This window comes from Phascolarctos cinereus, unplaced genomic scaffold (genome assembly GCF_003287225.1).
Source record: "Phascolarctos cinereus isolate Bilbo 61053 unplaced genomic scaffold, phaCin_HiC Scaffold_2;HRSCAF=192, whole genome shotgun sequence".
In the NCBI taxonomy this organism is placed as follows: Eukaryota; Metazoa; Chordata; class Mammalia; order Diprotodontia; family Phascolarctidae; genus Phascolarctos; species Phascolarctos cinereus.
The window spans coordinates 281936239-281951950 of record NW_027555625.1 but is presented as its reverse complement, the minus strand read 5'-3'; the positions used below and the strand labels follow the sequence as shown (position 1 = coordinate 281951950).

General features: G+C 35.9%; 1 protein-coding gene across 1 annotated transcript in view; it reads right to left on the bottom strand.

The window, feature by feature from the left end:
* Window positions 1-1273: 1273 nt before the first annotated feature.
* Window positions 1274-15712, bottom strand: part of LOC110207352 (uncharacterized) — a 57071-nt gene continuing 42632 nt past the window's right edge. Inside the window, exons 5-11 of the mRNA XM_078149172.1 lie at window positions 13701-13786; window positions 13443-13569; window positions 8919-9118; window positions 7005-7280; window positions 5966-6169; window positions 3736-3876; window positions 1274-1905 (exon numbers count right to left, since the gene is read on the bottom strand). Coding sequence (XP_078005298.1) covers window positions 1856-1905; window positions 3736-3876; window positions 5966-6169; window positions 7005-7280; window positions 8919-9118; window positions 13443-13569; window positions 13701-13786 — 1084 coding nt within the window. The 3' untranslated portion in view covers window positions 1274-1855. The remainder of the gene's footprint in view (window positions 1906-3735; window positions 3877-5965; window positions 6170-7004; window positions 7281-8918; window positions 9119-13442; window positions 13570-13700; window positions 13787-15712) is intronic.

Below are 15712 nucleotides of genomic sequence, written 5' to 3'. Positions count from 1 at the left end.
CAGAAAAGAATTAAATCTCAACAACAGTATTCAGTTAGATTCCCATACAAGCTACACAAAAGGGATGATTTATAGACTAAAATGAACTTTAGCGAATAAATGTATTTTCTGAATCATCAAAAATTAAATGATGTTCAATCTCCCTTCACTGTTAAGAATATTTTATTCTATTATTGAAATTTTATTAAAACTGTCAATCTATATGTGGTATATAAGATGCTGTTGGTTAACAAGACCAGTTAATTATGCTGGATAAATAGGAGACTATTTTCAAATACTCTGAGTCACCTATTAAAAAGTCATGGAGAAGAAAATCTATGTACCAGTTCCTCCACTTAACAAATAGTTCTGCTTGATCACTTTAGACTTTGTGGAAATAATCCTTTGACCCTAGTAAATGTTTTCAATGCTAATATGACTTTTGAGATATCAAGTTTCATTCTCAAGTGTGTCTGAAATAAGGAAATCATTCTACATTTCTTTTTTTTTTTTAAGGCAATTGGGGTTAAATGACTTGCCCAGGGTCACACAGCTAGTACGTGTCAAATGTTTGGTCTAAGGCCATATTTGAACTCAGGTCCTCCTGACTTCGGGGCCCGGTGCTCTATCCACTGTGCCACCTAGCTGCCCCTCTACATGTCTATTGGCTGGAACTAATTTAGTGAGTATTTAGAATTGGCTCAAAACTGTACTGCAATTGGAAATCAAAACCCAGATCACAAAAATGTGCTTTTAACAAATATATATACTATTTTCCAAATCTTAACAGAAGTTACTGCTGTAATCTTATTCTATTAAATTATTTAAATGAATATGGGAAAATAAAGTCTTTTCCCCAGTAGATGCCAATGATTTATTCAGTAACTTAAAGAGTGAAAGCTGATGTATATTTATATGGAAAGGCTAAATTACTCTGAAGAAATAGCTCCTCTGAAAGGTGACTGTCACTTTGAAAGGAACCTGGGAACAGTGTTTTGGTAACTAACAACCCCCAAAAACTGGCAACCGACACAGGTGGAGCGTCGAGAAACTTGAGGTTTTTCTGCATGACCAAGTTCTTTAACAGCTAGCCACTTCACAACTCCAGATTGTTATTATGGGAGACATTCCACATAAGATGTAATCTGTACTTCATAAGACCACAGAAAACTAAGTTACATCAACAGAATCTGTATTCAGGTCTAAGAGCTTTCAGGCCAGACATAAGATTTCATATTTTAAAGAAGGAAAAATTTAATGTAAAAAGTGCTTCAACAAAAGAACAGACATCTGGTAGGCAAGTAAACAATGGTATTACAGTTTAATCAAAGAGAGAGGTCAAACAGAAAAAAAACACAACTCCTTTTTATTCAAGTTTAGAAAAGACAGCTACCCTGAGCTGATTTTCCCCTTCAGACTTTTCATTTCAATACAAAAAAAATCCCATTATGACCCCACCTCCCCCACCCTTATACAACCCTCCCCATTTAAATCAAAAAAGGCTTACTAGCTTGCTCAACTGCTACTGAACAAGAAGCTACTTCCTTCCTCATATATTCTCCAAATAGGTGAAATCTAACCACTGTTTAAAAATGAGCAAGGGGTTATGTAAAACAAGGAATTTATTGTGTAATATATGTAATGGAACAACTTAAAGGTCCAACATATCTACAACATTAACTTTTCACAAACATCTAGCTTGTGACAGTGTCTGGCAAATTTAAAAAATTCCTATGGGAATGTAGATTTTAACAGAAAGTATGCTACAATAAAGTTTCTTGCCTGGTACACAGACATTAGTGATGAAAGAGAGAGGATACCATCCGCTTGGAATGCCTTGACATTTTCCTCCCGGCCCAGTTGAGGTTTCCTTAATTCAAAAAGGTTTGGGTTTAGCTGCTCGTTGAGGTTGCACTGTCTGAACTGCTAGGAGACAAAAAGACACAATTACTGCAGCCTGGTACTTGTCTAACTTCCAGACCTCACATCACCATCTTGTCTGCTTCACACACCCACCAGCCCACACCACTGATGACATTAAGTCACCCCAGTTTTGCGGCTCTAAAACATTCACTATGCAATCAGGCACAGTGATCAAGCCAGGCTCTGGAGAAAAGTTGAGAAAATTCACCTTTCTCCCTTCTTTGCAAAGTTGGGGATTATGGATGTGGTAATATTGTGTATACATATATATATGCTCAGATATGGTAGATATGTGGGGTTGGTTTTGATGAACTGATTTTTCTCTTTTAAAAACTGTTTTGTTACAAAGGACTGTTTTGTTACACACTGACAAAGTGGAGGAATATATTAAAAAATTAAGGTGATGTAAATACAAAAGATTTCAGTAATGTTTTAAAAACTAGACATTTAGTGTGTGTTTGTGATTTTAACAAGCAGTGGCCATTCTTCCACGTTTGAAGAGTTTTTCAAGTTCTTTTGCCTGCATGACAACAGATACACATTTATTTGTCTTCTTCATCAAAGGGTCTAGAGTAGCCTTATAAACACGAGGAACACTATGGCTTCATGAGAACAAAAATATGTGGAATCAGGCTATCAAGGCTCTTGATCCAACTACATAAATTGTACCATCAACAAGTCACTTAAAATTTGTATCCATATCTCTATATCCCCCTCTCCAATCCAAATCCTTTACTTCTTTCAAGACCAACCTCCTCCACAAACTACTCTTAAAAACTTTCTTCTGAATTACTGCAGTCCTTTTATTGCCTTGAATTCTTCTATCTGCTTACCTAAGGACCAAAAAGTTTGCTTACAGGTTATCTATTCTAATCTGGACACTGTGAAAGTAATGAGATAGAACAAGGTGAAAATTCTTTCAGCACTTTTTGAGGGAGGAAAAAGTGTTTAAAAGCATTTAAATTATCATTTAACTTCATCATAGAGGAATATGATGAAAATGTGTAAAAACAATTTAAAAATCTACTATTTCAATTAGTCTTCTAGATAGATGTCTAACAATGCCAACAATCTTCACAACATGCAAGTGACAGAAAATTTTATTCCCATGAAGACACTATGCTGTGGTCATCAGGAACTGAATGGCCACTGAGGCCACTTCCTTCAATCTACTTCAGCTCTCGACTATCTTTTTCCTTAACATTTAACAGGAAAGGTCCAGTCTTCCTGCATATTAGAAACATGACTATATTATGCAAGTCAGTGAGATGATAGCTTTGTCAACTACAGCTAGGTGACACAGTGAATAAAACCCTGGGCACAGAGATCACAAAAAGTGGGAGAACAAATCCTACCTCACACACTTAGTATCTGAGTGATCCTGGGCAAGTCACATAAAACTCTCTCAGAGCCTCAGTTTACTCAGCTGCAAAACAAGGGGGTTGGATTCAATGTTCTCATAAGGGTCCTTTCCAGCTGCTCTAAATCTACAATCTTAGATAATTTTGATTACAGAGAGGGAGAGGTAGTAAGCATAATTACTCTTATGTTCTGTTCCTTGCTACTATTTTAAAGTACATAACTTTTATCCTAAAACCACAATTACCTATGTATTAGAGGAAATGTATCTTTTTTGCTTCAACAGGAGACTTGAAACCAATCTTGAAATGATAATGCAGTGTCAGGAGAAAGGTTTGTGTTATAAAACCATGACACATACTTCTAGACAGGAAGAACTGTAGAGTATGCTTACTGGGAAATGATTATTAAAGCATTTTGGTACCAATAATTTTTGTATCATCTATAAATCATAATATTAGCAACACAACTCACCTACTGGTGTTGGCAATAGGGCTGGTTTCTCCCACATCACTGGACGCTTTGCAGGTTGGTGTGGTGCATATCCCAGGAGGCCAGGTCTTTTAGAGGGTACTGCTAGAAGCGGAGGAGGTTTACCCTTGGGCCCAGAATGTCCTAGATTTATATGAAATAAAAAACAACAAACTGCTAAGATATTCTCAGATAACAATCTTTCCTGATGTTTAGTAAAGCAGACCTCTGAAAATGCACACCCAACTGGCTCACTGCTCCAGATTACTCTTTCCAAGAGATTTGGGATCAGGATCTACAAAGTGCCTTCTACTTCAGCTGGCAGCCCAAACTAGATTACATGTAATTGGGAACCATTTTAAAAATAAATAAAAATGCAATAGAAAATAGGTTATGTTAGTATGTGGTTTTTTAAGTCAACATGCGCCTGCAGAGATCCTTATATATGGTTTGGCGGCCCTATTTGAGTTTGACATCATTGTTGCTGTCTTAACACTTCATTTGCCTTCTCCTAAGTCACTCTATTTGATGGAGCCAACTACTGACCCCAAGTCACAAATTCTGTTTCTATATTTATAAGGTAACTGAAAACCAGCACTTAATAACTATATCTTACATCCAAAGGTATGAGAAATTTCTTTTTAATAGAATTCCATCTAACCGTGTTAGGTAAATGGGGATGAAGTATCCAGTAAAGACAATAGAAACATCCAACACCTAAAACACAACCACATGCCCTCAATAAAGACTCACATCAACAATAATGGTGAATATGTCATTAAAAGTGTACAACTTGCTTGCCTTTTCAATGAGGGTGGGTGGGGAGGGAGGAAGAGAGAAAATGTGAAACCTAGTTTTAAAAACATATGTTTAAAAAAAATGCTGTCACATGCTACTGGGAAATAAGAAATACCAGAAATGGGGTACAGAAGTCTATCCTGCCCTACAGGAAAATAGAAGGGGAAAGGGATAAGAGAAGGAGGAGAGATAGAAGAGAGGACAGACTAGGGGAAGGGATATTCAGAACGCATACCATCTTGGGGTGGGAGGAGGGGTGAGATGGAGTGAAAATTTGGAACTCAAAAACTTGTGGAAGTGAATGTTGAAAACTAAAAATAAATAAATTTATATTTAAAAAAAGTGTACAACTACAAGAGTGAAGTAACATGCGTTATTCTACCTGGAACTGTTCAGAATACTGAATTAGGTATAAATGTGGCACTCACAGGAAAAGCTTCTAGCTAAAATTAAAATTGTTTGCTTAAGATTCAACACTGTGACAGAACTAAACACATAATCTATGGTACAGAGCATTTATTCTGAAATAACTTCTAGTTCCCTTTCTTGAATCATGTTACACTAGAAGCAAAAGACAGAAAATTACTGATATCAACTTAAAGAAGAGTTACAACACATAAATAGAAATGGATTTGCAAGGCATGGCAATGGAATACAAAATAATAAATTAGCTTTTTATAAGTATTCTGTCTCCCTAGATGAGCTTCCCTAACCTCACTAATTACAGACTATTTAAATTCTAGTGTTGAACTTTCTTTAGGTTTTCAATTATTTTTTATAACTCAAACGTGTTCATGAAATATTAACTTCATCTCACAAATTCAAGTAGCAAAACAATAGAATGAAAATAGGCACACATTTCATTTTAACTCACCATTAAAAACTGTGCCTCAAGAATGCTAGAAAGGTGTGGTAACTGTTGGGGAGAGTACGAGTCACTGTCAACACACTGAATCTGTTCCCACCAAGCTCCATCAACTTCTGAGTCTTAACCCAGGAAGAAAACTTGGGTAATTCAAATTTGACATGAAAGGGACCAGAGTTCATAAGACAAGCTCTCTCTTCATTCAGAAGGCTTCTGGCAAACACAGAAGCCTAATTAAAAGTACAAATCTTCCCTATCTAGGGGCTAGGACTGCAGGCAACTTCACATTGGTTAAAAACATTATGGAGACTAAAGCAAGTATCATGACTGCTCTGTTCTCCCAAGGGAGAACTCAAAGGACAGCTAAGATGGCTTAGGAGTCTCACCTTTTTCCCTTTAGTCTGACTCAACCAGGCGAATTTTTTTGTCAAATAGAATTTACCCATTTAGGTAAGTTTATTTTTATTTTTCATAGACACAGCAAAATTCAATGATTGCACATTTACTAGAACCAAAGAAAAAAGTGGAGTGATCATAAGGTAATACTGCTAGGGAAAGGACAACACTGACCTGGTGTTGGAAGGAGTCCTCCAGGCCTATCACCTAATAAAGGAGGCTTAACTGGAGGAAGGAGAGGCTGCCCCTGGAAGGAGTTCCTACCAGGGGTTGGAAGAAGAGGAGGTGGTTTGCCCATAGTATGAGATCTTGGCATCAAATTAGCTTCAATCAAAGCGTTCACAACTGCAGTCGAAGTATCTGGTGTCTCAACAAAACCTGAGAAAAGAAATCAAGGTCAGCAAGAACCTAGAATACAGGCCAACACAACTGAACAGAGAATAATAAGATGTTTGCTGTTCTAGAGATGCTACATGAAATTTAAGAATATTATTTTATATATCATTCTGCAGTTTATGACTTTCACTGAACATCTGAAAGTGTTTCAATGCCAAGCAGCCATTTCTTATGAGTTGTGGGCTTTATAATTCTCTTTAAAATACTGTGGACTCAATCTACTCTGAACCAAGATTAAGAGTTGCTCACCAGCCACTTCTGCTGAACTTATCTAATAACAAAAACTCAGAATACACGAGAATAAACTGCTCAAGCTCTCTAAATGTTTCATTATATGCAGCTCAAATGAGAACCTAAAATGAACACTGACATTAGAGTCAAAAGACTTAGATCTCTGCTTTGACACTAATAGGCAAGTTACTTAGACTTCAAGCTTCCACCTGCCAAATAATTATTGCCATTCCTATCTCACAAGGTTATGGTGAACAAAGAACTTTGTTAAGATGGTATTATACAAATATGAGCTATTTTTATAAAAAGTCATTCCAAATTCATATTTATAAAGGAAACCTTAAGCTTAAAGTGATACTGTAGACATAATGATTATACAAAGTATACTTCTACCTTAATTACCTATTCAAGTTAATCTTTGTTTTAAGACTAAAGGTCTGAATCAAAAAGACTATTACATCATAAAGGTGTCTTCTTTTTTACTACCTAATTATACTAAGGTTTTTTACATGATACTGTTAAGAACAGGGTTTTATCTTAAAAGATTAAAATTTTTTCAGTTTTGGGGAAGGAAATACATGAATACCTTCCAATTCCTCTTTCCTGGTCTTCAGGTAGTCACTGATGGTATTCAACTCCTCCTGATACAAATGTTTTCCCTCACTTAGTAGGAACAGGAGATGTTTGATGCCCAGAGGCACAGAGTAGCTTTCACAGAGGTCCCGTTCTAAGTAGTCATCTACCAGATCAGCTGCTTTTTGTGAAATCCCAGCACCTTCTTGCTGTTCCCGCTCAGCCAAAATAGTCCCAAATTCCTTAGCTACTAGAGCCAACGCATCCTCCAGGGGCATATGGCGATGTACTAGAGAAAAAGAAAAGTATCCAGCTTGATCAATCATATACTTAGGTTACATTATGAAATATTTATGAAATATTAGAGAGGCAGCATGAAGTATTAGAAAGGGCAATAGCATTAGAGGCAGAAGGCCTAGATTCAAACATAGGCTTTGATACTTAAAAATCACATGACCATGGACAAGTCAATTTCCTTCTCCAAGTCTAAACAGGTCAATTCAATTCAATAAACATTTATTAAATGCTTACTATTTTCAGATCTCCTTTTCCTCATCTGTAAAATAAGACTAATAATACTTTTATTATCTCCCTCACAGAGACACTGTGAGCAAAGCGCTTTGTTCAGTTTGTGGCCTCAGGAACAGAAAGCACAGCTCTGAGCCAGGAAGAGATAGGAGCCAGTTTGGCCAAAAGAGCATCACTTCTTTCCTATTGTACGTTTGGAGCAGTAGCTCCAAACTTGTACAATTTGTACAATATTGTACAATGACAAGTCTACAAGTACCCTTACTTCTGCTCCTTCTTCCTTCCCATTCCCCCTCCCCCACAGCCCACAGCTTCTACTTCAGAGCAATTACACTGCTGTTCCACAGTGAGAGTATTGGATTTTAGGATAATTATTTTCCGGTGTAAACCTACTTGTTTTTTCTTTTAAAAAAATTCACATTAGAGACACAGCCTCTATTTGAATCAATACATTATATTTTCTGCTTATAGGCAGAAATGATTGTCTGTGATGTGACTATGTGGGCAGCAACCACAGGTATACTATCAGTTTCAAAATAAAGTATTATATCATTTCCTTATTGTTATGGTGAATGTCATGTCTAATATCTTCTGTTCAGATGCAAATCCTAATTTTACATTCAAACATTTTCATCCCAGCTAACAGAAATGAGAAGAAATGACAAGCAAGATTCATGGACATGTAAATCATTGTTTTCAGGAAAAAAAGTAATATGAGAAAGAGCAGAATCCTTTGACACACCTGCCATTCAGAAGGACACATATCAAGAATAAAAGCTTTTCTGACTGAGAGGATGACATCAACTATAAATATATGCACATATAATTGTATCTATTCCTAAGCAGACCTATTAAAGGGAGAAAGTCCACCTTTTTTTATGAATCATTACAACTAAGGATGATTAGAATAATTCAGGGGTTACGGAGGAGGGGCGTGGACTGATAAAAGGATGGACAGAGAGAACTAAAATTTAAGTTGGTTAAGAGTGCTGTGAAGATGGCAAGAAAGTTTGTAAGTCGGCCAAAGATGGCTAGAACAAATAGCAGCTAAATGAAATTATTAGCAAATGTGACTGTTCTAATAGGCTATTTAACTTTGGGTCAGAATGCTAAGTTCTAAAATGTAGCTGAAAGGAATATTGGAGACAGGTCATTATGGACTAGATATTTGGAGCCATTTATGAAGAAGAAACTAGGTATAGAACCTAAATTCATTGAGAGCCACATAAAAAGTTATGATTCCTCTTCACATCATCTCATCTGGCTTCTTTACCAAAGTGATAAATGGAAAGTTTAAAAGGGTTCAATAAAGTGTACCAGGGTACAAGAAAATGATATGGAATTGTGTTTTTAAATGAAGACAATTTTAAGCAACATTTCTAGTAGAAGCTGAACTTACTTGTGATAGACTTGTGAAGTGAAATTACGGTACAAGAGGAGAGCGCTACATTGGACTGTTCCACAAGAATACAAAAGGGAGAACCGTCATTTTTCACTTCCTGGAGTGCGCAGGTGAGACTCGCCTCTGAAGTCAGATAAATCATTTCCACCACAAGGCCATGGTCTTGCAAACGATGACCTATGCTTACTGCATAGTCCCTTAAAGAAAAACAAAAAAAGCAAAGTTACTTTAAAACAAACATAACAAAGACTCATTCCGTGGCTAATGTGTTTACCTTTTAGTTATTCTCAGTTGCAGAAATATGAAATAAAAACAGACTTCTCAATAGTAGCCCATGCCATTAAACCTCAAGCTATTTCAGATGGCAGAGAAGCACTGTGTTCCTTTTCCTTCTCACAGGCAGCAAACACTCAGAGGCTCTGAAAGGGGAGTTTTGTATTGGAATCCTTCAGTGTTTGCAACTATTAAGTGACATTTTAAGGGAAAAATGTGCCTGCTAAAGTCATGTTTTCTTTTGCCATGCTATTAATACTAACACGAGATAATGTACGTAAAGAGCTCTATAATCATAAAATGGCATGTAAAGAGAATATGATTACTGTCACTTGGCCACATGGGTCAAGCACAGTCACGTAAATAGAATTGTGCATTATTATCCCTTTCCAAAATGGAAATATTAAAGTAACTACAGATTATCTCAGAAAGAATTAAAAGGTACTAACGAAAAGGAAAAATTGAAAAGATCAACATGACAGTTATGTTGAGGAAAAAAAACAATTTTTATCTGACTAATTTCTAAGATATTCCAATATTTGTTGAAGTTAGTACCCTAGAAATAATTCATTTCTGGAAAATTAACAGCATCATTCTGAACCTAAAAGTCATGGGGTTTTTTTGTAAATAGCATTTTATTTTTTTCAATTACATATAAAGATAGTTTTCAACATTCATTTTTATAAGATTCTGAGATCCAAATTTTTCTCCCTCCCTTTCTTCCTCCCCAACTCTCCAAGATGGCAAGCAATCAAGTATAGGTTATACAAGCGCAATCATGTCAAAACATGATTCTGTTTTCACATTCTAATTCCACATTTCCATATGAGTCATGTTATGAAACAGGAAACAGAACAAAAGAGAAAAACCACACCTCTACCCTCCCCCAAAAAAGTGAAAATAGTATGCCTCCATGTGCATTCACACTCCATAGTTCTTCCTCTGGATGTGGATAGCATTTTCCATAATGAGTCTTTTGGAATGGTCTTGAATCATTGCATTGCTGAGAAGAGCTAAGTCTACCTTGGTTGACCATCACATAACGTGGACAATGTTCTCCTGGTTCTGCTCCCCTCAGTCAGCATCAGTTCATAAAGTCTTTCCAGGTTTTTCCAAAATCATACTCCTCATCATCTTTTCTAGCACAATAATATTCCATTACATTCATATAACACAACTTGTTCAGCCATTCCCCAATTGATGGGCATTTCCGCAATTTCCATTTCTTTGCCACCACAAAAAGAGCTGTTATAAGTATTTTTGTAAATGTAGGTGCTTTTCCCTTTTCTATGATCTCTTTGAGATACAGACCTACCAGTGATATTGCTGGATCAAAAGGTATATACACAGTTTGACTGCCCTTTAGGCATAGCTGAACCTAATATTCTGACTGAGAAAAGACAAAAAAGTTGATTTCTCAATGCAGAAACCATGTGTTTCTGGAATATAAAAACGTAGATTAATTTCCTGATGAAAGAGAATAGGACAAATATGCAAAATGAGACAAATTTTTGGACATGGCCAATAGAGGAATTTGTTTTGCTTGACTATACATCTATTTGTTAGAAGAATTTTGTTTTCTCTTTATTTTTTGTCCAGAGATGAGGGAGGTTGGGGGAAGAAAGAGGTGAGAGGGAGAAAAAAGAAATGCTTAATAACTGAAAATTGAAAGAAATTTTAAAAGAAGCTACAATAAAAATAATTTTTAAAAGGTGGACAATTCATAAAAATCCACTTGAAAAAGAAATCTTCATGTTTATAGTCCTTACCAATTATGCAAAATTACTCTGAAAACAATTCATTTGTGCTCATATTCTATGAAAACTACAGTGTGTTTAATTAAAATCAAGCTGACCAATTTATTTCTATTTAGGTCTAAATGTTTTTGTCACAAATGAAAAAATATTTTACACTGCATCATTTCCCACGGTCAGGAGCCAACTGCAGAATGGCAGAGGACCTCCTAAGCTGCCTCTGAAGAGCTCATCCACCATAGTATTTTAATCCATGGCAAAATGCCAGCACTGCAAAACACCAGGCAAAGTCTAGATAAAATCTGAAGAGCTGTTTTAAAAAGCCACTCCAGACAGAGGGAAAAGAAAAGTAATCTCCAATACACCTCTCCAATACCTGACAAAGTACTAGAATTAAATACCAGTAGGTCTGTTTCTTTAGATATGAAAGAAGCAAAATATCAGTGCTGTCTCAGATGGAGCAGCTGGAGTCTCAATTTTAAAAGCAATGAAGGTTGCTTTAAGTCAAATAGTGTAACACCTACCAATTTTGAGGAAGTTAATCTATTCTAAGAATAACACAATGAGTCTAGTCTGGGTTATTAGTGGCACAAACGGACTTGGAGTAGAGACAATGAATTTTAGGGAAACATGTAAGCTATCATGCACACTGATTCTTCATTGCCTCTGGATCTGAGTTCAACATTAAGAATGCACTGTTAAATAAATCCAGACCATCTTCACTTTTCTAGTTATAACATGAAATTCTATAATCCCCTAATATGCAGGAAGTTGTGCTCTCCTACCCTCAATACTCTTTCAATTCTTTTTGAGTATTCTTTAGTGCAAATAATCCAACCAAGTAAGTTCAAAGTGAGATGGAGTTATGAATTTGCTTTCAAAATGCCCTCTCAAAAAAAATCTTACCATGAAAGTAAGGTAGAATTCTTTAAAACGGTCAAATTGAAGAAACAAAAAAGTAATAAATCTACTTATACAGAAAAGACAAGCATGAGAGATGGATATCATTCACTATTTATAGAAACTTTCTAGGATTTACAGAGTGCCTTATGTACGTTCTTAACCTTTTTTTGTGTCATGAACCCCTAACTACATAGCATAGCCTATGGACCCCTTCTTCAAATAATCTTTTTAAATGCATAAAATAAAATACAAAGGAAACCAAAAATACTGAAGTACAGTTACCAAGATACTTAATTTTTCAAAAAAAGTTCACAGTCCCCGGATTAATAACCCTTACAAATGTGTACTGAAAAAAACACTGGACTTGAAGTTCAAGTCCTGGACCTACTACTTACTAACTGTTGAACTATTTATTTATTCATCTATTTATTTATTTATTTAGGCAACTGGTGTTAAGTGACTTGCCCAGAGTCACACAGCTAGTAAGTGTCAAGTGTTTGGTCTGAGGCTGGATTTGAACTCAGGTTCTCCTGACTTCAGGGCTGGTGTTTAGCTGCCCCTTGAGCTATTTATTTAGCAAGCTCTTTAACCTCCTAGAGCCTCAGATTCTTTATCTAAAAAAACTGAAATAACATTTACACTCTTTACTACCAGCAACCAGATGACATAGTGGATAGAGCATTGAACTTGAAAATGAGAAATACCAGACCTTGAATCCTGCCTCACACAATGAGTGAATTGAGGCAAAATCATTTAACCAAGAGCTTTGGTTTCCTTGATCTGTAAAAGCAGGTACAACAAAAGCACCAACCCCACAAGTTGGTTATTAAGATCAACTGTGATAACATGTAAACTGCTTTGCAAACCTTAAAGTACTATATAAATGCTAGTTATTACCTCCTTCAGGGATGGCGGTGGGGGGCAGTGATCAAAGCTCTTTCTAAGTTGCTCTATACATGTAAACTATTTTTATTGTTACAGAGTATGACGCAAGAATGGTGGATGCAGATCTGTTTATACGAGACCTGTAAAGTCATTTTTCAGTAAAATTCTTAAGTCTTTATTTCAACAAACTGTTGGAAGATTCCTAAATTTCACCAATTTATTTGCTTAATATTCAGTTGTACCTTCAAAAGAGATGGAGAACTGAATTCATTTCCAGATCACATAAAGTAGTCACAAGTGACAGCTTAATTATATTTGGAGCTGTGAATGACATGAGCGCATCTAGCCAATCATTCTCACTTTCCTCATAAGGTCCAGAAAGTTCAAGTACCACCAGGTCAAGGTCACAAAGATAGTAAGTAGCAAAGTCAGAAAATGAATCTCAGATTCAACACTCTTTCCAGTCTACCACATTGCTTCAAAGATTGTAAATATGACGGGGCAGCTAGACGGCGCAGTGGATAGGGCTCTGGCCTTAGGGTCAGGAGGACCTGAGTTCAAATCCAGCCTCAGACACATGACACTTACTAGCTGTGTGACCTTGTGCAAGTCACTTAACCCCAACTGCCTCACCAAAAAGCAAAAACAAAAAAAAAAAGAAAAGAAAAAAGATTGTGTATGATTCAATAAAAAGAAATACCCCTACCTTTGGTCTTTGTTGATGGAAACAATGGTGCAATCTGAAGGCCTTTCTTTATCATATTCATTCTGTATCTGTTGGTAAAACTGCTGGTAGAGCTTCTCTTTTCGATGGTCCTTACTGTGGTCATCATCTGGAAAACAATGAACTTCATTAAAAAAAGACTATCAAAAGCCAACTGCTGAGTTTTACAAAACAAAAACAAAAATCTACATAACCTTCTCAAACCCCAGAAAACATAGGTGAAATTTCAAAGACTGTTACCTTTATGGGAATATTGGTATCTCTCATAGTTATCTTCATTTCCTTTAGAATAATCATACTCTTTCCCCAATAATTCTTCAAAGTTACTGTACAAATGAAAACAAAGTATTTTATTCATGTATATTTTCCCTCTAAACACATTCACATATTTCAATTAATAGCAATTTCCAGGATATCTTAATGCTAAATAAAAAACAAAAATTAGCTTTAAAACATCTAAATGAATGCTACAGCCATGTAAAGATAAGTTCAATCTATTATTTCATTCAACAACCACTTTAGCCCCTGTGCATGACTTATGCCAGGAAAGGTAGAAAAATAAGATAAGTTCACATCTCTTCACTATAATTACAAGTCAAATTCTGAGCCTATTATCTCTTCAGGGCTGTCATTTTCTGCTATATTGCAATGCAATGGCAAAGCCTTGGGACAGAAAGTCAGAAGAGCACATCTAAACGACACATGAGCCACCTTTACATCATATTTTCTAAAATCATAAGACAAGAACGTGGAAAAGGTGTTTATGAAAAGCAAAACATAATTTCAGACCTGAAGAATCTTAACTGGATCTTCATGCAAAGGAAGCGGAACATAAAAATCCTAAACTCTAGTTAACCAGAATGTAGGTCCATGAGCAGAGAGCTGTATATTACAAGTGCTTAATGAATGTTTGCTGAATGAATGAATACTGAGTACTCTAGAAATACAACAGCTAAAACTTTGGCAATCAAATTGCTTTTTCTTTCTAAAAGCATAATGAATAGGAATATTCAGATACATAATGATCTATTTATTATCCAGGTCAAAAAGTCCCCTTTCCTGTGATTTAACAGAAGAGTGAAAAGAAATATAAGCTATCACCAGTATCTACAGACCATTATCCATAATGTGAACCAATAAGTTGAGTTCACAAGGAATATCCAACTAGGTGCAGACACCAAGGAAGGCAGCAATCAATTATTTTCTCCAAAGATAAACAAGTCTCTCTCTGATATTTCTCTTTGGAGTTTTTATTATAGTTCTCACACTCAAGCTCTTAAATTACATACAGTTGAAGATCAGCACCAAGCAGTCTGACAAGATCTTTGCTGGTCCACTAGGTATATGCCATGTTTGGATTGATATTCTGAGACTAGCAATTTTTTTTTTACTACCAATTTCTTTGAATTCTGAAAACTTAGGAAACTACATCCTATTCTTCTCTCTTTCATCAAAACACCATCCCAAGGTTCCAAAGGACAAAGCACAGTCTATAGTAGAGAACCGGGTTGTTTGTTTTGCTTATCTTCAGTATAGTTTGCATTGAGAAACACTGCTCTAAGAAGACTGAGATCTTTAGGTTAGGAATCAGCAAGAAAGAAAGAAGCCCACACATCCAGCTTCCACTTACATTAAATCATGACATTGTTCAATATATTTTTCTTTTAGAACACTGGCTTATCCTCTCCAACCTTTCCTATGTTACATACAACAAATTCAACAAGCACTTAAGTGGTTACCATGTGCAATGTACTATTTAATAACAGTAGGGATATAAGAATTAAATAAGACAGTCCTTTCATTCGAGGAGCTTGAAAACCACTAAGGAGGCTCGAATACTCTGTTCTTACTGCCTTTCTCATACATAATAACCCTATGAAGGAAAAGGATTCTGTTTAAGGTCCCTATAAATTTGCCTTCTTTCCCAGGACAGGATAGTGATAAAACTCACCAAGTAAACAGAGTGAACAGATGGGTCCAAGAAGCTAGAGTCTGAGTGGGTATCTGGCTGGTTCTGGAAAGACTCTCCACAAAGGTTCATAAATAAATACACTTCAGTATTATTCAGCAGACACTCTAGGTATGATTTACTAAAATGTTACCTGAGAGAAACTAACCTCTATCAACAGTAACTCCTGAATTTTACACTTCCAAACATTTATACAGTCAGAAAATGCATTTTGTAATTTTGGATTATTAATCTAAATGAACACAAATCTCACCTTTAATGTAGGTGAGACAAGTAGCTTTGT